At 46.1% G+C, this 23,161-nt stretch overlaps 1 protein-coding gene across 5 annotated transcripts in view; it reads left to right on the top strand.

Moving 5' to 3' along the window:
• Window positions 1-23,161, top strand: part of LOC121293974 (phosphoinositide 3-kinase regulatory subunit 6-like) — a 129,639-nt gene that overhangs the window by 90,869 nt on the left and 15,609 nt on the right. For all 5 annotated transcript variants that reach the window (XR_005946661.1, XM_041217475.1, XM_041217476.1 and 2 more), the window contains exons 12-14: window positions 14,184-14,643; window positions 15,734-15,836; window positions 16,305-16,427. Coding sequence is in view for 4 of the 5 variants with exons in the window: in XM_041217475.1 (XP_041073409.1) it covers window positions 14,184-14,643; window positions 15,734-15,836; window positions 16,305-16,427 (686 nt within the window). In the remaining variant the exon portion in view is untranslated. The remainder of the gene's footprint in view (window positions 1-14,183; window positions 14,644-15,733; window positions 15,837-16,304; window positions 16,428-23,161) is intronic.

Genomic DNA, 23,161 nt, shown 5'->3' with positions numbered 1-23,161 from the left:
TCTGCATTCAGGACCTCATCCCTTTTCCTACATGTCATTGGTCCCAATGTGGACCACAGCCTCTGGGCTGTTCGTCTTCCCACACCTCTTTCCCCCATGAACCTAATTTGCTACTTACTCAGACTCCGACATAATCACCTGCCCCTTACTGATCATGAGGGCTTGGCCTAAATAGCCAAGTGGTTCTGGTACTGGGTTTGTAACCCCAAGATCAAGAGTTCAAATCTCACAATGGCAAACTATGAAACAATGTAACTTCATCTAAACGGACCCGATGTAATTTTACCCCTCCCCCGGACTTTGTCACAAGAATCCAGAGATTGTTAGTCGACTTCTTCTGGGACAAAAGATTGCACTGGGTCGCAGCCGAGGTTCTGAGTCTCCCGCTTAGGGAGGGTGGTCAGGCGCTAGTGTGCCTACGCACACAGGTGGCGACTTTCCGCCTTCAGACCCTGCAGCGATACCTCTACGTCGAGCCTCCTCCTAGATGGTGTGCCCTGACGACGTATTTCTTCCGTCAGGTGCACGGCCTGAATTATGACGTGCAGCTCCTGTTTATAGAACAGCTGGGCCTCGGTAGCTCCTTGCAGGCGTTGCCCGTCTTTTACCAGGACCTGATCAAAGTCTGGAAAGTGGTCGCCTCGCGACGCAGCTCTCCCCCGTCAGGAGTAGCGGCTATCGTCAGAGAGCCGCTGCTCAGGAATCCGCCCCTCCGTCCTTTTCAGTGGTTGGCGGAGAGGAGGGCTGTGGCTGCAGGGGTGACCAGGATCGGGGACGTGCTGGGTGGCGGAGGACTGGGCTGGATGCTCCCGCAGGAGTTGGCGCGACGCGCTTCTGTGAGTGTCCAGGTCGCAGCCGATGCCATCCAAGACCTGAGAACGGTCGTGCTCGGACCCGATGTTATTTTGGGTCTTGAGGTGGCCCAGGTGTGCGGTGGTCTTCCGTCTGAACGTTCCCCTGTTCGGACAGAATTCCACATTGGCCCCAAGCCCCGAACCCTCCCTCGGGTGCTGGTGCCCCGCAATATGAGCCGCCTCGGGGACATGCCCTCCGTGCCTTTTAGCACGGCAAAGAGGGGCTTTTTGTTTGGACTGCTGCTGCACGCCTTCCATTTTCTCGCCCTTGTCCGTCGACCGGACACACCCTGGCGTGCCTTGTTGCCGTCCGGCGGCGGAGGCCCCAGTGGGAGGCCCTCTACGGAGGTGTCCTCCCCCTTTCTATCGGGGACCTGGGTTGGAGGGTGTTGCATGCAGCAGTCCCCTATAATAAGAGGATGCATAGGTTCACGGACTCTCAGGACACGTGCCCTTTTTGCGGTCTTGTGGAGTCCGTGGACCATGTATACATAGGGTGTTGTAGGCTGCACTCCCTTTTTAGTTACTTGAAAAACCTTTTATTGATGTTTTGTTTGCACTTCAGCCCCACGCTCCTGATCTATGGGCACCCGGTGTGGAAGGGGGTCGGGAAGGAGGAGGACCTCCTCGTGAACCTGCTCCTGGGCCTGGCCAAGTTGGCCATTAACAGGTCCAGGCAGCGGGCGATCGACGGGGGAGTCCCGCCCGATTGTTTGTCCCTCTTCCGCGGCTACGTTCGCTGCCGGATGTCCCTGGAGAGGGAGCACGCGGTGTCTGCTGGCACGCTCGAGGCCTTCCGTGCTCGGTGGGCACCGCGGGGACTGGGGTGTTTTGTTGATCCCTTTAATCACATTTTGATTTAAAGTTTGTAAGTTTCCTTTAAACTTTGTTCTTGGTTTTTTCAGCTGACCTGAATTAGGGGCTGTGCCTGATTTATCCCAATTTTGTTGATTTGGTTTTCATTTAAAAGATTATCAAGAGTTCAAATCTCACAATGGCAAAACTTTGAAATAATGTAACTTCATCTGAAAACAGATGGAAATGGGTTTGTACTCGAAAGAGTTACTGATCATGAGCAATGGCAAACTATGAAACAATGTAACTTCATCTGAAACAGATGGAAACGGGTTTGTACTCGAAAGAGTTACTGATCATGAGGTTTGAAAAGGCTGTCTCTTTTTGAGACCTTCTGATGAGTCACTAGCTAGTTTAGCTTCCTGCTACAGTAATTAACACCAATTAAAACAATTGTTTTCAGTTGCTTGACAGTTAACTACCATGACCAGGTAGCTACTTGTTCAACCTGCAGGTTTTTAGTTCACTGTCAGTGCTTGATTCCCAATCTATATTTAAATCTGAAAAAGACTTAACCAGAACTTACCATGTGAACCATTTCGCTACTCACTCAGTCTCCGTCTCACTCTGGCGTAGCTGCCTGTCTCCTCGCCCGTCCCTTACTGCATGAGGAGATAGGCGACTATGCCTGTAGAACAGATGTAGCAACTCAAGACTGGGCAACCATGAGGTGCTGTGAATTGTATACAACCACAATCTGTAACCTCATGGCCCGGCATATCACCCACTCTACCATTATCATCAAGCCAGGAAATCAATCTTTGTTCAATGAAGAGTGCAGAAGGGCATGCCAGGAGCAGCACTAAGCATTCCTATCAACCCAATGAAGCTACTTGCACGCCAAACAGCATAAGCAGCAAATGATTCCAACACTATCGGATCAGGTCTAAGCTCTGCTGTCCTGTCACAGTTATGAATGGTGATGCACAATTAAACAACTCAATAGAGGAGGAGGCTGCACAAATATCCTCATTCTCAATGATAGGAAGCCCGGCACATAAGTGCAAAAGATAAAGCTGAAGCATTTGCTACAAACTTCAGCCAGAAGTGCTGAATGGATGATCCATCTCATCACCTCCAGAGGTCCCCAGCTTCACAGATGCCAATCTTCAGCCAATTCAATTCATTGCATACGATATCAAGAAATGGCTAAAGGCACTGGTTACTGCAAGGGCTATGGGCTCTGACAATATTCCGGCAATAGTACTGAAGACTTGTGCTCCAGACCTTGCTGCATCCCTAGCCAAGCTGTTCCAGTACAACTACAACACTGGCATCTAGCCAGCAATGTGAAAAATTGCCCAGGTATGTCCTGTACACAAAAAACAGGACAAATCCAACTCGGATTACCGCCCCATCAGTCTACTCTCGATCATCAGTAATGTGATGGAAGGGGACATCAACAGTGCTATCAAGCAGTACTTGCTTAGCAATAACCTGCTCACTGATGCCCAGTTTGGGTTCCACCAGGGTCACTCAGGTCCTGGCCTCATTACAGCCTAGGTTCAAACATGGACCAAAGAACTCAACTCCAGAGGTGAGGTGAGGGTGACTGCCCTTGACATCAAGGCAGCATTTGACTGAGTGTGGTAACAAGGAATCCTAGCAAAACTCGGGTCAATGGGAATCAGGGGAAATCTCTCCGCTGGTTGGAGTCATACCTAGCACAAAGGAAGATGGTTGTGATTGTTGGAGGTCAGTCATCTCAGCTGCAGGACATCACCGCAGGAGTTCCTCAGGATAGTGTCCTTGGCCAAACTATTTTCAGCTGCTTCATCAATGACTTTGCTTCCATATAAGGTCAGAAGTGGGGATGTTCACCGATGATTGCACAATGTTCAGCATCATTTGCAACTCCTCAGATTCTGAAGCTGTTCATGTCCAAATGCAGCAAGATCTGGACAATATCCAGGCTTGGGCTGACAAGTGGCAAGTAACATTCACACACACAAGTGCCAGGCAATGACCATCTCCAACAAGAGAGAACCTAACCACTGCCCCTTGACATTCAATAGCATTACCATCACTGAATCCCCTACTATCAACATCCTAGAGATTACCATTGACCAGAAACTGAACTGGACTAGCCATATAAAAACTGTGGCTACAAGAGCAGGTGAGAAGCTGGGAATCCTGTGGCTAATAACTCATAAGAACATAAGAAATAGGAACAAGAGTAGACCATTCGGCCCCTCAAGCCATTCAATAAGATCATGGCTGATCATCTTGTGTTTCAATTTCCACATTCTCATCTAACCCCAATAACCTTTGATTCCCTTGCCTATCAAGAATTTATCTACCTCTACCTTAAAAATATTCAATGACCTTGCCTTTATCACCTTCTGAAGTAAAGAATTCCAGAGTCACACAACCCTCAGAAAGAAAGAAAATTCTCCTCATCTCTGTCCTAAAAGGGCGACCTCTAATTTTAAAACAGTGCCCCCTAGTTCTGGACTCACCCACAAGAGGAAACATCCTTTCAATGCCCATCTTGTCAAGCTGTTCAGGATCTTGTATACTTCGATCAAATCACCCCTAAGTCTCCTAAACTCCAGTGGAAACAAGCCCAGTCTGTCCAACCTTCCCTCATAAGACAACCTTACATTCCAGGTATCAATCTAGTAAACCTCCTTTGAACCACCTCCGATGCATTTACATCCTTCCTAAAATAAGGAGACCAAAACTGTGCACAGTATTCAAGGTACAGTCTCACCAATGCCCGGTATAATTGAAGCATGACATCTTTGCTTTTATGTTCAATCCCTCTTGTAATAAAGGATAACATTCCATTAGCCTTCTTAATTACTTGCTGGACCTTTATGCTAACTTTTTGTGACACATGTACTAGAACACCTAGATCCCTCTGCATCTCAGACTTATGCAGCCGTTCTCCATTTAAGTAATACTCTGCTTTTTTGTTCTTCCTGCCAAGGTGAACAACTTCACATTTTCCCACGTTAAACTCCATTTTCCAGCTCTTTACCCACTCACTCAACCTATGTATATCTATTTGCAACCTCCTCATGTCCTCTTCACAACATACTTTCCCACCTATCTTTGTGTCATCTGCAAATTTAGCTACCATGTCTTCACTCCCCTCATCTAAGTCATTGATGTAAATCGTAAAAAGTTGAGGTCCTAGTACATTCCCCTGTGGGATGCCACTCGTCACATCCAGCCAATCAGAAAAAGACTCATTTATGCCTACCCTCTGCTTTCTGCCAGCCAGCCAATCTTCTATCTATGCTAATAGGTTATCCACTACATCATGCGCTTTGAGTTTCCATAATAATCTTTGATGTGGCACCTTATCAAGTGCCTTCTGGAAATCCAAGTCCAGTACATCTATAGGCTCCCCTTTATCCACTGTGCACATTAGTCCTTCAGAAAACTCCAATAAATTGGTTAAACATGATTTTCCTTTCACAAAACCATGCTGACTCTTCCCAGTTGCCATGAGCTCCTCTAGGTGCCCAGCTATAACCTCCTTAATGATCAATTCTAATAACTTCCCCATGACAGACATCAAGCAACTGACCTATAGTTTCCTGTTTTCTGCCTCCCTCCCTCCTTGAATAGAGGAGTTATATTTGCAACTTTCCAATCTGATGGAACCTTTCCAGAATCTAGTGAATTTTGGAAAATTAACACCAGTGCATCGACTACCTCATTAGTCACATCTTTTTAGACCCTAGGATGACCATTAGGACCCAGAGACTTACCAGCGTACAGCTCCAGCTCTACAGACTCGAAACATTAACTCTGTCTTGCTCTCCACAGATGCTGTCAGACCTGCTGAGTTTTTCCAGCATTTTTTGTTTTTGTTTCAGATTTCCAGCATCCGCAGTATTTTGCTTTTATATCGCACCATTAATTTGCTCAGTACCACTTCCCTCGTGATTTCAATTTCACCAAGTTCCTTCCTCCCATTCACCTCCTGATTTACACTATTACTGGAATGTTTTTTGTATCCTCTATAGTGAATTCAGAAGCAAAATATTTGATCATTTCTTCCGCCATTTCCTTATTATCTACTACTAACTCCCCACTGTCATTTTGTAGAGGACCAACACTCACTTTGCTTACTCTTTTCCTTTTTAAGTACCTGTAGAAACTCTTGCTATCCATTTTTACATTTCTAGCTAGCTTCCTCTCATACTCTAATTCTTAACTCCTGATGAATCTTTTAGTAATTCTCTGCTGTTCTTTATATTCTGTCCAATCATCTGTCCTGCTATTCATCTTTGCGGAGTTGTATGCTTTTTCCTTAAGTTTGATACTTTCCTTAACATCTTGTTAACTGACCCCCTGACTCCCCAAATCCTGTCCACTATCTACAAGGCACAAGTCAGGAGCGTGACGGAATATTCTCCCCTTGCCTGGATGAGTGCAGCTCCAAACTGAAGAAGCTCGACACCATCCAGGACAAAGCAGCTCACTTGATTGGCACCCCATCAACAAACATTCACTCCCTCCACCACCGATGCACAGTAGCAGCAGTTTGCAACATCTACAAGATGCACTGCAGGACCTCACCAAGTCTCCTTAGACAGCACCTTCCAAACCCATGATCACTACCATCTAGAAGGACAAGGACAGCAGACACATGGGAACACCACCACCTGGAAGTTTTCCTCCAAGCTGCTCACCATCCTGACTTGGAAATATATCGCTGTTCCTTCACTGTCCCCGGGCCAAAATCCTGGAACTCACTCCCTAACAGCACTGTGGGTGTACCTACACCACATGTACTGCAGCGGTTCAAGAAGGCAGCTCACCACCGCCTTCTCAAGGGTAATTAAGGATGGACAATATATGCTGTCCTAGCCAGCGATGCCCACATCCCATGAATGACTAAAAAAAAGAAATTATTTTACTCAATAAGTTGTACCATCATTGGAGGTTCTTTGAGCCAAGGATTTTTTCCCCCTTCATCTGGGTATGGTTCTATATTGTTTATGGACTTCTGTTTGTCTCACCAATTGTATTGCCTTCTCCAAGGTTAAGTCTTCTTTGGATTGAAGTAGGTCAGATAGGGTGTCATCAGTAACCACTGACTACAATGAGGTTTCAAAATAGTTCAGTTTCAAGATCACCATATTTGCAACCTTCAGCCAGTCGAACCAAGCCATTGCTAAAAGTATCTGCGGGTTCACCTGGGGCAGAATTTTCCCGTTGGGGTGTGGGGGTGGGGGCGGGCGTGTAAAATAATGCGCAGTGATGTCAGGCGAGCATCTCGACGTCACCGTGCACCATCGCGATATTTTGTTGGGCGGGCGTGCGTTGATCTCCGATGCGCCCCCGCCATTAATTAACCGGCCACTTAAGGCTCTTGAGGTGCCAATCGATGGCGATTTTTCGGCGCCCGTGCAATCTTCGGGTCGGTGCAACACGCAGGCGGGTAGGACACATATTTGTATAAACCTCATCCATAGGCAGGATAAGAGGGCTCAGTGGGGTCACGAGTGTGCACTGTCAAATATTGATTTTTCAAAGTTACTGATACTTGCCTGTGTGATCTGCAATACATCAAAATGCCTACCAGCTGCTTGGTCCGGACTCACAACCTTCAGGTCAGCACTCTGCAGTGAGGAATCTTTTTTGGGCCTGCAGATTTCAGGAAGCCTTCCTGTAGCCTGGGAATGGGAGCTGAACTCTCCACTGGAGGCACCTCCTCTGAGGAGGAAGGGAGGGCTGAAAGGGGGTGGAGGCCAGGAGTGCATATTCGGCTACCAGGGGAGCCACCTTTGGAAGGACATGTGCAGGCGCAAGGGGTGCAGGGCCAAGAGGTTGTCCAAGGTGGAAGGGGCCGCAGAAGATGCCACTATCCTGCTGCCAGGGTTTACAGGCGGCGAAGCAGCTACCTCAATATGTCTGAGGTGCAGTGCCGAAGGAGGCTCCATCTCTCAAGGGAGACAGTCACCTATATCTGTCAGATGATTGGCCCTGAGATCCCCCCTAACTGTGTGGGTGGACACCCCATGCCAGCGGCTCTGAAGGTCACAGTTGCCCTCAACTTCTATGCCTCTGGCTTCTTCCAGGGGTCGATGGGTGATCTTTGCGGTGTCTCCCAATCAGCTGTCCACACTTGTGTCAAGCAGGTTACAGACGCTCTGTTCATTGACCTTCATCCACATCCGTTGGGACCAGGCAAGTCAGATACAGTGAGCCAGAGACTCAACGGCCATTGCTGGCTTCTCCTGCGTCCAGGGTGCAATAGACTGTACACATGTGGCCATCAAGGTGCCAGCAGGTGAGCCCTGTGCCTTTGTCAACAGGAAGGGCTTCCACTCCATGAACGTACAGATAGTGTGTGATCACAGGATGCTGATTCTACGAGTTTGTGCAAGGTACCCAGGCAGCTCCCACGACGCCTACATCCTCAGACACTCCCAAGTGCCGGGGCTCTTCAGTGCTCCAGCCTGGCTGGATGGTTGGCTACTGGGTGACAAGGGCTATCCCCTCAGAAGGTGGCTCATGAAGCCTCTCCACCATCCAAGAACAGAGGCCGAGCAGCGGTACAATAGGAGCCAGGGCACCGCAAGGGCTGTGGTGGAAAGAACCATTGATCTTCGCAAGATGTGCTTCCGATGCCTGGACCACTCAGAGGGCACACTCCAGTACCCCGCAGATCGTGTCTCGGTGATAGTGGTTGCTGCTACGCTCTGCGCGATCTTGTGCTGAAAAGGGGGGATGCTGTGGACGATGAAGACATCGACGCAGTGGCTGCAGCTGCACACGATGAGTCCAGCAGTGACTCCGAGGATGAGCACGCGTAGGGAAATGCTGAGGGGGTAGACACTGACCCGGGTACACTCCAGGAAGGCAGGGACACCCAGGAGGCTTTAATCCAACGAACCTTCAGCTAGCTCACCACATATGGATCTCCAGGACAAGCCTGGGCTCCAGGCTCCATACTCAATGCCTAATTGCAAAATCTGCCTGGTTAGGAACAATAACTAAGGGCGTTTTTAATAAAGCTGAATGTCCCACAAAGCGCACAAAGCATTATTGGTAACTATCCACCTGCAGAAGAAAAGAGGCACCCTCAGCCATGGTCACATGTCTGAATTTAACATTACACCCAAAGAAACTTAATGAAACAAAATAACAAAGATATTAAAAATCTCACCAACTCAGGAAGACCTCATTGCGGGCCAACACAAAAGCACCAGTGATAAACCCGTGGTGTGCCTAAGGTGCCTTATGTTTATATTTTCAGGTGCTACGTCTTGGTGCTGCCCCCTCGCTGGCACTGGCATCTGAGACAGCCTGCTGACTCTGCTGTCCTGTTGGCCTTGATGACCTTGGCTGTCACTCTCTGGCCCGTGGAACCTATGCCGGCCCCTCTGAGGAGGCAACTGCCAGTTCTACAGCTGGCATCTCCCCAGTCGTCGCAGTCTCACCGAATGCAAGTCACTGGCAGAGGGGCAGAGGAGCTGCTGCCCTCATCTGGAGTGCCCTGCGAGGAGCTTGCAGAGATGACAGGCAGCTGCTGCGCCAATGTGAAGACGCTTTGGACCTCCCTGCTCGCCATGGATGAATGGGCATCAAGCTGGGAAACTGAAGCCCAGACCATCTTCCACACTGGCACTGACCAGCTGAAGTCGATGCTGATGTGAGGGTTTGCTGGTCCGAGCATATCCCCAGGAAGCCCTGATGGGTCTCCTGGAGGAGCCTCTCCACAAGAGTCGCCACTCTCGCCCTGGAGGACACATGGCGCTCGGCCATAAGGCTCATTGCTTCGGCGATCGTCCGCATAGACTCCTCCACCATGGACAGCAAGCTGAGCATAGCCTCATGTATCCCCACCAGATGCTCCCGCACACCCAGCTGCATTTCCTGTGTTTGCTGCGTCATGGACGACTCCAGAGGCACATCATCAGGCACCAACTGAGCATGTGCCTGGTCCCCTGCAGTCCTCCGACTGCTGGTGCCATGGGCACTCTCTGTCTCTGCCAGCTCCTCCAGCAACTATGAAGTGCCCTCACCACTGTGCCCCAGGACACCAGCCGATGTTCTAATTCCCATTGAGATGCTAGTATCTGTGCTGGTGCCTGCCTGGCAGAGATGATGTGACGCTGGTGAGACTTCAGGGCCCTCAGATGTGAGAGGGGGCACCTTCTGCTCCTCCTCCTCCCAGCCCTGCTCTGCTGATGCTGAAAGGAAGAATAAGGACATTGGATCAGTTAACGTTGAGACAATGTCGTTGTGCAACCCTGTCCCCTGGATCATTATGCGCTCATCCTTCCATAAGCAATGGTCAAGTCATGTTGCAAACTTCAATCACTGAACATTCAGCACTGCCATGGCTGTTGGGACAACAATGGTGACCTCAGTGCTGGGCAAACATACCTGCCCGTGGCATCCCAGTGTCACTGACACCGGTGGACCTGGGCACATGGTGCCTCTCCAAATCTAGGGCCTCCTGCTTGAAGTGGCTGAGAATTGCCAACTGTGCCAGCCCGCCACCAGTCCTGACCCGCTTGGCGAAATCATGTGCATTCTTCTCCTGAAAAGGAGAGAAGAGCATTGATTAGTGCTAACTGTACCTGGATTCTCTTCGTGGACGGCCCACCCCAACCAGAGTGGGACATTGCAGAGCTCCAGTGCCTCCTCACCCTCCTGCTGCCGGCCACTCTCACAAAGCCTGTCTCCAACCCCCCAACCCCCTTGGCCAAATGCTGCCTACATGACATTAGGCACCACACAGTCTAACCTTCCATAGCAAGGAAATGCAAGCATGTGGAGCGCAGGGGACAGCAGATCGATTGGTGCCAACGCCACCTTGAAGCTCGCCTCCCAGCAGGTCATCACCCTGACTTTGACATGTCCTGGAGTTTCAGCACTGCGCCTTGGTGCAGCTCCTCCAGGTTGTCCCCAAAACAATAATGTGGGTCTCAGTGTACCACGTACTGCAGGTGCAGAACCCAGCTCTTCACTATCCTCTCAGGGTGACCTCGGCATGGGCAATATCTGTTGGGCCACCCGGAGAAGGACACGAAGGTCAATGATTCAATGCAGTCACTACACTCAGGCTCGGGGTGGTGGGGGGCACTGGGGAGGTGACGCCAGGGGGGAAGCCTACCTGCTGGGTAAGTAACCAATGCCAACATGGTAATCACCCTTCCTGAGTGCAACAGGTCGTTGAAGCGCCTGCGACACTGAGTCCAGGTGCACTGCCGCACCACATCGCGGGAGCTCACCACCTCTGCCACCTCCTCCCAGGCATTTGGGGGGGCCTCCTCCTCCCGTCCTGGGATACGAGCACCTCCCGCCGTGCTGTCACCTCCTTGAGGAGGGCAGCAAGGCAATCATCAGAAAAACAAGGGGCACAGTGCCCCCCAGCCCTACCCTCTGCCTGGGCGGCTCACCAGCAGCGCTCTGGGGAGCCCTTCCTCTGGCCGTGATTCACAGCCTTTGAAAGGCTGGAGCAACTTTTTAAAACAGGCCGCCCGGGTCGCCGTTGGACCCGGTGGTCACTGCAGTCCCACTGCCGCCCGCCCACTCCCGCTGTCCTTGGGAGCCACGATTCATGATGGGCGAGTCTTAATTGGCCCGGCCACGTAAAGTGGAGACGCGGACCCGATTGGGAGCGACGATCGGGCCTGCGCCTGCCCACACCTGCTCCTGCTTCACCCACCCGACAGGCAGAAAATTCTGCCTCTGGTTTCTGGGCCCTTGTGTTGAATTTGGCTTTTAAAATCTTGTTATTCCATAGGTTAAAAATTATCAAAGAATGTTTCATTGATGTCTTGCTATAACATCATTTGCAATTGCTCCAATAAAGCACTTTAATGAAGAGTACAGCCTCAGGCTTATTGCCCAATCCTGAAGCAATTCAGAATCTTAAAAATCTCTTCCTCCATTGTGCTTGATTTGACCCTTCCGTATGCCCAAATCTCTCATGGAATGTGAATTTGGAACTCGTAGCTGCTTCTAGGAGTTTTGTCTTAATTTTTTAAACATCTCTAGCAGTAATGTGGTCATCCTTTCACTGATTCCTGCTATGATCACTGACTCCATTTGGTAATCATTCTTTAAACTTTGCAGAGTTTTTAGACTAATTGCTGGAAGTTTCTATTAAGCTCTGTTTGCTGCTACCCTTCCTCTGAGGAATCGTGTTTACGCAGCTGATTTTTAATTTTTATATTTTTCCATTGCTGCCTCGCAGTCCCCATGTGTAATAGGTGCTGACCTGGGACCTGGACTGAGATGCATCGAAACCCGTGCTCACTAAAGATGGAATTTGCCCAGTGTTGCCTGCTTATTGTGCTGTTAAATTGAAGATTTTGACCCTTTTTCAAGACTTGCTCATCCTTCCTCAGTTGTCGCTAAGTTCTCGGACTCTGGAACAGTTGATTTTTCTGCCTCTCAATCTCCATGGTTTCCATGGAGCTCTTTTGGAGATTTTCAACTGTCTTACCAAAGTCTTTGGTTTTGGTGCCTGTTTTCTAGGTCAGACTTGTAAACTTCTTTAAAGTTGATTTTTGGAGATTTCAGTGTCCTGCATAGCTGTCACCCTGTTGTATGTTGGTTGTGACTGCTTAAGGAACAATTGCTGACACATAGGTATGTCTGAACTCTAACTGATTTATTTGATAAACATAACTATTTACAGATGTAAAGACTAGGTGGTTACTCAGTCTAAGCCATGAGCATTCTCCCTCTCGACTCTTGGTCATGTGTCTCTTACACCATCATGTGGGCAGCATTGTTTCTCCAGACCCATACATAAACCCTTTCAACCCTGATCACCCTAATACTACAAGAAGAACAATCACTCTGTATGCCTTCACTTTCCGCTTCACTCCCAGACAGTTTTTAGTTGCTTGTTAAAAGCAATGCTGGCCTTAGCTATTCTTCCATTGACTTTGTCATCTGTGCAAAATGCTCTATATTACTGCAATCTGGGTCTCTACTTCAAATGCTGTTGCATATTGCAGGGTTTCATAATGATATACATTAGAAGTGAACCTTGTAGGAACATTGGCAATTGCTGGTTCATGTTCCACCCTGCAACCCAGTCATTTAGTGCAGTACATTGTTTTTTGTCAGCTCCGATGGGAATGTCTTTTTTTCCCCAATTTGAAATTCTTGTCCCCATTAGTAAAGAATTGTTCATTATTTCCCAAAGATTAGCTGTATGAATTCTTGTATAAAGAAGTTTTGATCAAAATGCTACCCAAAAGTTAAAACAAATATTTTTCCTCTTTTGATCTTTGCAAACCTCATACTCTAACTACGTCAAGTGACCATTCTTTGGTCTCTACCCTTGTAGCATAACTGCATGGTAAGACGTTCAAGAGAGTGATGTACTCTGATTCCCATGCTCTTTACTGTAGTACCCTGTCTATTCTCAATTTGCCTCCTAATTAAAATTCTATTTTTTAATTGGATTTGATATTCTAGTTAGGTAATTGCTACTGATTATGTGCACAAGGTAGTGAACTACATTTTCTTGAAGTCGTTGGATTGCTATCTTTAATACTGCTTTAAGAATAAGGCAAGTACGAAAGACTTACTCTTCTCAAATTTGATGTCGATAAATGCCTTGAGCTCTGCTATCATAGTTTATGATGTCTTAATGTCCTGCCCTTGGCTTAGGAGTTGCACCCAATCTGTGCCAGCTAACATAGGCAGATGGTGCTGGAAAGGCACATCATAGCTAATCTGTCCAGGGGCATACACTTGATGGAAATGACCAGAAAATTGATGGCAGACATCATGGAAGCTTTCTGTCATTGTTGTCAACTTTGGTGTTCTGCAAAGTTTATATGACTCATAGATGGGTTGCTGCACCCCAATTTGGTAGGTACTTGTGTCTTGTTCATGTACTAAATGTAGTGCTAAAGCCATGCAGACGAGTGGATTTAATGGTGGACGGCACTACACCAGAATCTGCCTTCATTAGTTTTAAAGGAATTTGTCTCAGTTGGAAGCCCTCTATAGGATTCTGACCACAACAGTACCATAAGAGTTGCAGTTGTTTAATTTGGTACCACATAGTTATGCCTTGAACATAATGAACATGGAAACTACTACAACAGCATGTTAGCATTCAGCATCCTTCAGTCCACATACAGTAGCAGCACTGAAGTTTCACAATCATTTCTACCCATTATGGAACACTCCCACAACAAAATATGGGATTGGCTTTTGTCTGTAGAAATTCAAATAATGAGCTAAACATCCCATGCTGGGCTTGATTAAGCTGAGGGATAATGGTTGTCTACTGCTAACCTATTGTCTCAGTTTTTCTCTGTTACCAGCAAACAACAGTTAATTTTGTGAGAACTTGTAAGAATCTGCCCTTGTTGTACATGTATTTGTCTGTGACCTGTTTTGCCATTTCATATACAAAAAAAACCTGCTAGTATTTAACGTTGGTAACATATGCCAAATGTCATGCAAAAATGCGCATCAACTTCAGTGTTTTGCCTCTGGCTCATGTTGTTGTTGTATTTTTTGCAGGGAAGGAACTGGTGCAATTTGTTAAAAATCGATTTGGCAGTGGTCAGGATTTCGTTAATAGTGACTCTGACAATTCTGAAATGAGTGAGCCAATAGATGGTCATAACTTTGAGCAAACAAGATTATCAGTTCTGTCAACAGACAGTGGTATCGTCAGAGACTGTGGGGATCCACCTCTTTCAAATGATGTGTCACCTGCAGGAGCCAATGAAAAAGAACAGACCAAGTTGGTCAGAAGACCCTGCATAAAGAAGAAAAGTTATGATTCAGATAACATGCTGAGCTTTTCGGAGATTTATGATAATACAGTAACAGGAGCCAATATAAAACTTCAGCGGAAGTTTGGTTGCAATACGATGCTTTTTAACTTCAAACAACCAAAGCCTAACACTGCACGTGTTATGGTGATTGGGAACGATTGCATTTTGGGAAGATTAGCAAAGGCTTTTCTTTCTTTGAGGTATTTTTTTTGAGCATGGTTTATATAAACAATTTACAAAATAAGAAAAGTCCCCCTTTTTAGATGGTATCCGAATCTGCTTCTGGCTTTATTCTACTCCATATTTGCATCGCGTTTCCTGTTAAATTGTACACTGGTTTACGTTAAAGCAGTAGTGTGTAATTTTATAAATTAAATGATTACTGGCCCTCGTTCTTTTAGATAGGCATTTTCATCTCTTTAATTTCTTCCCTCAACAGCTGCATTGTGCTAGGTAATCTTGTTCTGTAATCTTGTGGCATTCTCTGACACCTCTGACAATTGACAATGAATGTCTGTGGTGAGCATCGCAGCCCAGTTTAGTTTAATTTTACTGATGTCCACACATGCACATTTTTCAGTTGAAGTCAATGGAAAGTCATCAGGAGTAGAAATTCTGATTTTTGTTTTTTGTGAGCTGCACCCCCTCCCTAGCCTAGGGCCATTTAAGTTAAGCTTAGCACCCTCTACAAACATCACCCCAGCTGAGAATTAACATTATTTTAAGGCTCATTTGTGTCTGCTGGGCTCACATGTCACAACAGGTACAATTAGTTCCTGTGTGAAATTACAAGCATGCTCAGAGTTTCAAGATGGTTGTTTGGCAGAACCAGAAATGAACCATTGTCAGAGCTGTGCCAGGCCTGTCATCTTAAAACCTCAAATGCGCTGTGATTCAGGAATGTTTTATTATGCTTTATTATACTTCCCTTTTAGTAATGCCACGGAATAATCATCATGTTAATGATTCCTCTCCTAAAGTCATCTTGATACTATAAGAATTTCAAATGAAACTTTGGGTTTTTGACTGTATTCATAATTTTTGTAGAAATGTAACCAAAATTTTGTAGTTTCATTTCCATTGGTTTCTATTTATGTTTATGGTCAAACCAAATTTTTGTTCAGTTTCATGATTTAAGGCTGCCAAATGATTGCATTAAAAATCTTCTCAAAGTAACAAAAATATAGATTTATTAAAACTAACAATAGTAATGCACTCAAAATGATCATGAATGCTGGGCTGTTGCTTAAAACAATGACAAAAATATTTTACTTTAATTTTGTTACTTAGGAAAAGAGAAACAAGAAGATGTATTCTGACCACAAAACTAAACTTACAGTTCTACTACATCCCTGTTACAAATGAGAAGCAGATCCCAGTGTCTGCTGGTAAGGTGTGTGTCTGAGCTGTTTTTCAATTATTATTTTCTGTAAGATTAATTCTAATCTTCATATATCAGATCTGATTGGTCCCTGCTGACTATATGACTGATAATACCATACAATTGACCCTGAACAAACCAGGATAATTTGCGATATAGCTGTGTTAAAGCGCTTTGATGGATTTGAGGGATGTGATCATTTGCTGCAAAAATACAAGTTTTCTATTGACATTAAGTCCATTATATTGTTAAAAATTCTGCTTAGAGCTAATCTCCATGTTTGAATAAGGAATTAAGCCTCTTCATATTCTAATGTTATTGAAGAAATATTGCTACAGACTTAATGTAGTTAACGTGAACTGTGTTGCAAACAATTACTAAATGACCAGAGTTACTCTTACCTACTTTAAAAAAATTAGACATACTGTCAGTATCTATAAATCAATAATAGTGAAAGTTCTTTTTGATACTTTGATTTAGGTCATCCCTTTATTGCATAGTGACCTTTCTTGTGAGGTGTCCAGGTATTTGGGTAGCATAGATCCTTGGTATAACAGCAACATCAACAGCCTGCGCAATATGATACCTGAACTGGCTAGAATGGTAAGAACATTTCAGATTTCACCTTTATTGTGCCCTATTGATATGCAATATTAAGTGAAAGATTGTTGTAGAAGGAACATAGCAGGCTACCTGTTAATTGCATATTATTGGGTATTTAATTGTATTCAGAAGGTAGACATTGAAGGGGACTGTTATGCTCATATATACAGGAGCAGGCTGAAATTGTGTTTAAGATAAAAGCAAAATTCTGTGGATGCTGGAAACCTGAAACAAAAACAGAAAATGCTGAAAAAACTCAGCAGGCCTAGCAGCATCTGTGGAGAGAGAAACAGAGTTAACGTTTTGAGTCTGTATGACCCTCCTTCAGATGCTGCTAGACCTGCAGAATTTTTCCAGCATTTTCTGTTTTTGTTTCAGGTTTCCAGCATCTGTGATTGTTGTTTGGAGGTGCACAATATGTAATGTGCCTCTCTGTAAATAAAAGCCTGTACTTTTATTAGATGATTTAGATTAGGCTCCAGTTCTATCCTTCACTACCTGACTACCCAAATTCTAACACTACCTGCTTGTGAACACAACCTTTCTCCCCTTACGTAAGTAGCCTTTGAAGCAGCCTTCGAAATATCATCAGAATGTGGAGTCTGCACCTGCACTAAGTCCTAAAATCAGCAGACTGTATTCTAAATCAATTATATGGAATGCAGTGAATCAAGTGAGAAAAATTCACCAGGTTAATACTGTTAATACTTTTTAAACAGGTTAACAAATCTGTTAAAATAGCAAAGGAAGTAGGAAAATGATGGGCAGAAGCTTCTGGCTGGTGTGCGAGTGGTGGGTGGTGGAGCCTGCATGTCAGCGCTTAAAATGTCGTGCGAGCATCCCGGTGTCAGCGCGCGGCATTGCGATATTTCGGTCGGGCGCTATGAAGAGGGACGTGCGCCCGCCATTAATTAAAGGCCTCGTTAAGGCCTTTAACTTGCCGATCGTCGACGATTTTTGAGGGGCCCGTGCGAACTTCAGCTTGGCGCACTGGCGCAACGGGCAGGCGGGTAGGTGATTTTTTTTACAAACCTTATCCAGTGGTTTGATAGCAGTTTTAAAAAAGTTTAACAAAGTTTTTGTTTATTTCATTAACATGTTCCATCTCATGTGACATTTTCACATGAGGGGGACATGTTAAAGAATTTTTTATTGTTCTGTATTTTATATTTGCCAGCCTTTCAGCACTTTGCCTCAGGGAGATGTGTGCTCTTTCACGCGCATGCACAAAAGCGCGCCGCTCGCAGTTGGGGAATCCCCTCCCCGCCTGTACAGGAAGTGCATAGCGCTTCCCGTTGGGCGGCACGCTGGGCGGGCCTTAATTGGCCCGCCCACTTAAAATGGCGGCGGGACCCATTTTGGTGGCAGCGATCGGCTGTCTGCCCACTGCCGAGTCGGTCGGGCTTGCCCAGCCATCAAGGGTAAAATTCTGCCCTTTGTAAACCATTCATTTACTATCATTGTTGAAGGTGATTTCTAACTCATAATAATTTAAAACTGTTTCATCATTTTTATGTGGTGTTGGTTCCTAACTTGACCTTAACGTAATGTAATGTAAGCTCCTGTGGGGTGAAATCACACTGCAATTTTTACATATAAGCACATTAACCTGTCATTATGATATTTCTCTTCTTCTATCTTAACATGGACGTTACAAAAATAAGTTAACATTTCCATGAAACTAGCAGACTAAAGAATTTCATATTAACTTAAATTACACAATGTGGTTTCACCTGATCTGTTCCAAGTCATTTGTTTACCAATATAGCATTTTTTTATACATAGCATTCAAGATATTGTAAAAAGTCTGATCTGCTTCTATCTTCTTGATCAAAAGGCTGTTTTATAATAGCCAAAGAACCAGTTCTCTCAGGTCACAGCTGTGTTTCCCTTTTCACCTGTAATTCTGACACAAGATCCAACCAGAGATGGACCTGTACTGGGATGTGACTGGGCTATTGTAATGGACCCACCTACCAAATTTGAATGCGTATCAACTAGGGCATGCAAAATGCCTATTGTTACAGACAGGACGGTGGGGGGCGGGGAGGGGGTTTGATTTAGAACAGCCCATCCATAAACAAAAAGGTGTTTTGGATTTTTGATTCCCACCATTGTAAGTATTTTCCCCAACCTTTTGGGTTTGGAGTGATCCGATTCTCTATTAATAACCCCACAGACAATTCGAGATAAGGTAAAAATAAGAGGGGTAGCTTATTTTACACATAATGCGCAGAAAGGGGTTTCACAACGTCTGCTCCTTTTTGCATTTATACAATAAATGAGGGATACAAATAGTCGTTTGGTAGTACAGAACTTGAAAAAAGACTTTCTGTCAAAGCTTTTTGTCCTGATGAGTGCAAGATAAAAAGCTTTCACAAAATGCCTTTTTTCAGCAATACAAGAGCAGGATAAGGGAAAGAAAGGGGCTCAGAGCAAAGACCACGATAAAAATAAGAATTACGGTTTCAGTTGAGTTCAGAGTGCAGAATCAAAGTTCAATGAGGGTTTTCCACACAGTTCAACTGGCCGTAGACTGGTGGTGTAAGATTCGCTTTTCCATTGGTGTTGATGCCCCAAGATGAAGTGGTACACAGAGGCTGAATCAGTTGTGTAGGTGATAGTACAACAGAGCCAGCAGAGTCAGGTTAGATGGGGGCTAGTTGTCCAACCTGGCCAGAGCTTGCTTCTGTATGGCCTGCCTGTTAGATGTTAAATAGCAGACTGAAGATGGAATCTGTAAGTTGTATAATTAAAGCAATTCAAACAGCTCGAGTTTCGGTCATGTTACAGGGTGGTTTCAGTTCAAGATATTCAGCTCTTGTTAAAACCCATTGTGCTTTGAGCAGGTAACTGTAGAAACTTTAACACAACATTGGAGATGAGAAGTTACAAATACCTCTGCCTTTGTCTGGCTGGTGCAGATGTCTCATCTACTATCCTTTGTGTTGGTTTGGCTGGAATGTTTATACAATGCAACGAGTGTTACATTCCATGGGTTTGATGTGTTAGCCTTTGTCCATGTTTAAACTGCTTAGAAACTTCCAGAACTACTGTCATATGGTCAGCAGCAGCTATTTTATCAGTCCAGTCATTTGTCCATTAAAAAAAAACAATAATTTTATAAAGTAGCCAGGATGATATACACATTTTTTTCCTTCCTGTCTTCTGGACAGGACATCTATCTACCTATCAAGCAAGGTGAGAGGGGAGCCATATCTAGACCTACAAGGCCACAGCACAACCTTGCCTATAGCTTGACACAAAATAACATTCAATTTGCAATCTCACTCAAGCTCATGCAATTGGGTGCAATTTGTTTTAAGATGGATTGATATAGCCAGAGAAAAGTAGTACTTTGGTTATTATGAAGTAGCCTCCTGATCAGACTTTTAATAGTATCTTCAGTGCTCTGTATAAAAAATAAAATGCTGTCTTAACAAATGACTAGGAAAGAACAGATCTGACGAAATAACACTGTGCAATTTAAGTTAACATTAAATGATTTAGACTCATTATTCAATAGTCATAAATATGAAAATGGCTTTTGAATGTGCGTTGATTGGTCTATACATTCCCACTCCTGTATGTAATCATGGTTGGGAAAAGATAGACTAGAACTGGGAATTCAATTAATATTTGTAATTAAAACTAGAACCTTCACATCCACAGAAAAATGTGGAATGCAAAGGAAGATAATATTTTAAACATACGCATAACCAAAGACTTGGGAGCAGTGCATATGTAACTTCAAAAGCAAAGGCAACTACAGTACCATTGTAATATTGGGAGGAATTGTCTGTGCCCATTGGCGTTGGGCATGTTTAGTGGAATGAGCATACAATATGGCGAGAAGGCCAAAAATCAGTTTCATGACATCATGAAACCAGTTTGAGATCGTCTGCTCCACCTGCAGATGGCAGGCCACATTTCCCATCATCAGACATCGGAAACCTCATTGTAATACATCTGCGTGTCATTATAAGCCCAGCCCAGCCGAATCTTACCTCCACCACGCTGGATCGTCCACTCACAATCATGATAACATGTTTTACAACAGCACATAAAAGGCATGCACTTGGCGGGCTGAACTTTGAGGGGAACTCAGAGGTGAGTACACAGTAACATTGTGGATCGCTCACCCGAGTCGCCTGTTGGACTTCAAGGTTGAGGCAGGTTGTGGGCGGAGAGGAGGGGTGGGGGGGGCGATGGCGTGGTGGGGAGCAAGGGACAAAGGCTGCCCTATGGTTGAGGCCTGTCAGGGGGGTCAAGGGCTGCCCTGTGATTGAGGCTCATTGAGACGGGGCAAGGACTGCCCTGCAGATGAAGTGTGTTTGGGAGAGGGGGCAGCAAGGGCTGCTCTGTGGTTGAAGGTGGTGCATAAGCACATGTTGGGTGGGAGTGGTGTAGGCGAAAGAAGTAGCTATGCATTAGGGAAACCCTGTATAAAGTGACCATTCCTCTGCAGCTGAGACAGTCTAGGCACAATCACATTGAAAACAAAAACAGAATTAGCTGGAAAAACTCAGCAGGTCTGGCAGCATCGGTGGAGAAGAAAAGAGTTGACGTTTCAAGTCCTCGTGACCCTTCGACAGAACTAGAACTTAGACAGAGTTCTGTCGAAGGGTCATGAGGACTCGAAACGTCAACTCTTTTCTTCTCCGCCGATGCTGCCAGACCTGTTGAGTTTTTCCAGGTAATTCTGTTTTTGTTTTGGATTTCCAGCATCCGCAGTTTTTTGTTTTTACAATCACATTGAACTGCTTGGAGTCAGGCCTCCAGCTTATCTGCCCAGTCAAGCAGCGCAGAGGCATCAAAGTGCCACCAAGTGCTCCAGAGTTTTTCACCCCTCGGGCACAGACTGCAAACTAACGAGCATTTTAGTGGACAGCAGAACAGTTGGACGTCTGCACACGTTGTACAAACTCCTTGCTAAAGCTGGCCATGGGGCAGTCACTGCTGGAGGCGCTCACAGCCCCTTACAATGTCATCATCCCGGCTTGGACCAGCCTCCGCCATGGTTCAAGCTAACAGTGCAGCCTTGCAGTGTGGGTTAGGAGAATGCCTGTGCCTGAGCTGAGAGCACAGCATGTAGTCCAGTGGGCAAAGCTGCTGCCAATTGGTCAGGTGGAGTGGGGCGGAGGTGGGTGGGGTTTCAGGCAGCAATGCAGCACACTAAACTCTGGCCATCCAAGTGGTGACCAGCACTCTCTGGGATGTGTTAAGGGGTCTTCAGACTTAACCAGGAGAGGTTCTTAGTACACCCATGCTAACCCACGCATCTCTTTCTTTCACCCTACATCAGGATCATGGAGCCTGATGATCTAGCTGTATGCCTCGTGGCGTACAGAGAGCCAAGATGAGGGAGAAGAGAGCGACTGAGGAACCTGGCTGCACAGAGGGAGGAGCAGCACGCTCAGGAAGAGGCTTGGGCTCCTGCAGACACTGCTGAAGTGCCAAAGCTGGTTGGGCCTTGTGACACCCAGGGTGTATAGATGCCACCTTTCATTCCTGTAGATGACTGAGAACCAGTGTTGCCAAAGATTGCACATGTCTAGGGAACTGGTCGGCCACATCTGCCAGCTACTGCAGGATTTGGTACCAAGGGGACATGGAGGGCATCCACTGCCAGTGACTGTGAAAGAACCACGGCGCTCAATTTTTATATCAGTGGATCCTTTCAGGGCTCCACAGGTGACCTCTGTCGGATATCACAAGCCTCCACCCACAAATGCATCCATGAGGTCATGGATGCCATCTTCGCAAAGGCACACAAATTTGTGCATCTCACCCAGCACCAAGCCAGCCAGGATGCAAGGGCGATTGGATTCACCCAGATCTCGGGTTTCCCACAAGAAAGGACGCCATCGACTGTACTCATGTGGCGTTCAGATCTTCATTGCAACACATGGTCAAATGTGTCAACCACAAGAGATTCCATTTGCTGAATGTGCAGCTGGTGTGTGACCACCACAAACACGTCCTGCAGGTCTGCGCACAGTTTCCTGGGAATGTCCACAACTCTCATATTCTCAGTCGGTCACAGATCCCTGACGTTTTCCAGAGTCCACAGAAGCTGCAGGGATGGCTCCTAGGGGACAAGGGCTACCCACAGAGGACGTGGCTGATGACACCTGTGCAGTGGCTTCAGACTGTAGCAGAGAGAAGGTATAACGAGGCTCATGCTGCAGCTCGAAACTTGGTGGAGCAAATTACCGGGATGCTGAAGATGAGGTTCTGGTGCCTGGACCGGTCTGGTGGAACCCTGCAATACAGTCCACAGAGGGTGTCACACATCGTCGTCGTCTGCTGCACCCTTTACAACCTGGCACTGCTACGGAGAGAGGAGCTGGCTGAGGAGGAGATGGAGGAGCTGAAGGTCTCCTCCGATGAGGAGGATGATAATGGAGATAGGGCTGAGGAGGCCCTTGAAGGTGATGACGGTGGGGATGAGGCCCTCGCTCTGGCCAGATGAGGCAGGCGCGCTTGGGAGGCCCTCATAGCTGCCAGATTTGTGGAGGATGATGACGATATGCGGACACCATTGATCCTCACATTGCACCTTTGAACATTTGACTCCAGTCTGACTTATGGCAGTGCACATACTCTCTCTGATAATGCTCCTGTCATGGAGATGCAGTGGAGGCCCTAATAGTCGCTCGTTTGCAGGAGGATAATGACGACATGCAGTGAGGACACTCCACAGATCTGCACATTGACTCTGAGAGTGTCTG

This window comes from Carcharodon carcharias, chromosome 22 (assembly GCF_017639515.1).
Source record: "Carcharodon carcharias isolate sCarCar2 chromosome 22, sCarCar2.pri, whole genome shotgun sequence".
NCBI lineage: Eukaryota > Metazoa > Chordata > Chondrichthyes > Lamniformes > Lamnidae > Carcharodon > Carcharodon carcharias.
Note: the sequence above shows the minus strand (reverse complement) of the source record. Positions and strands in the feature narration are given on the sequence as shown.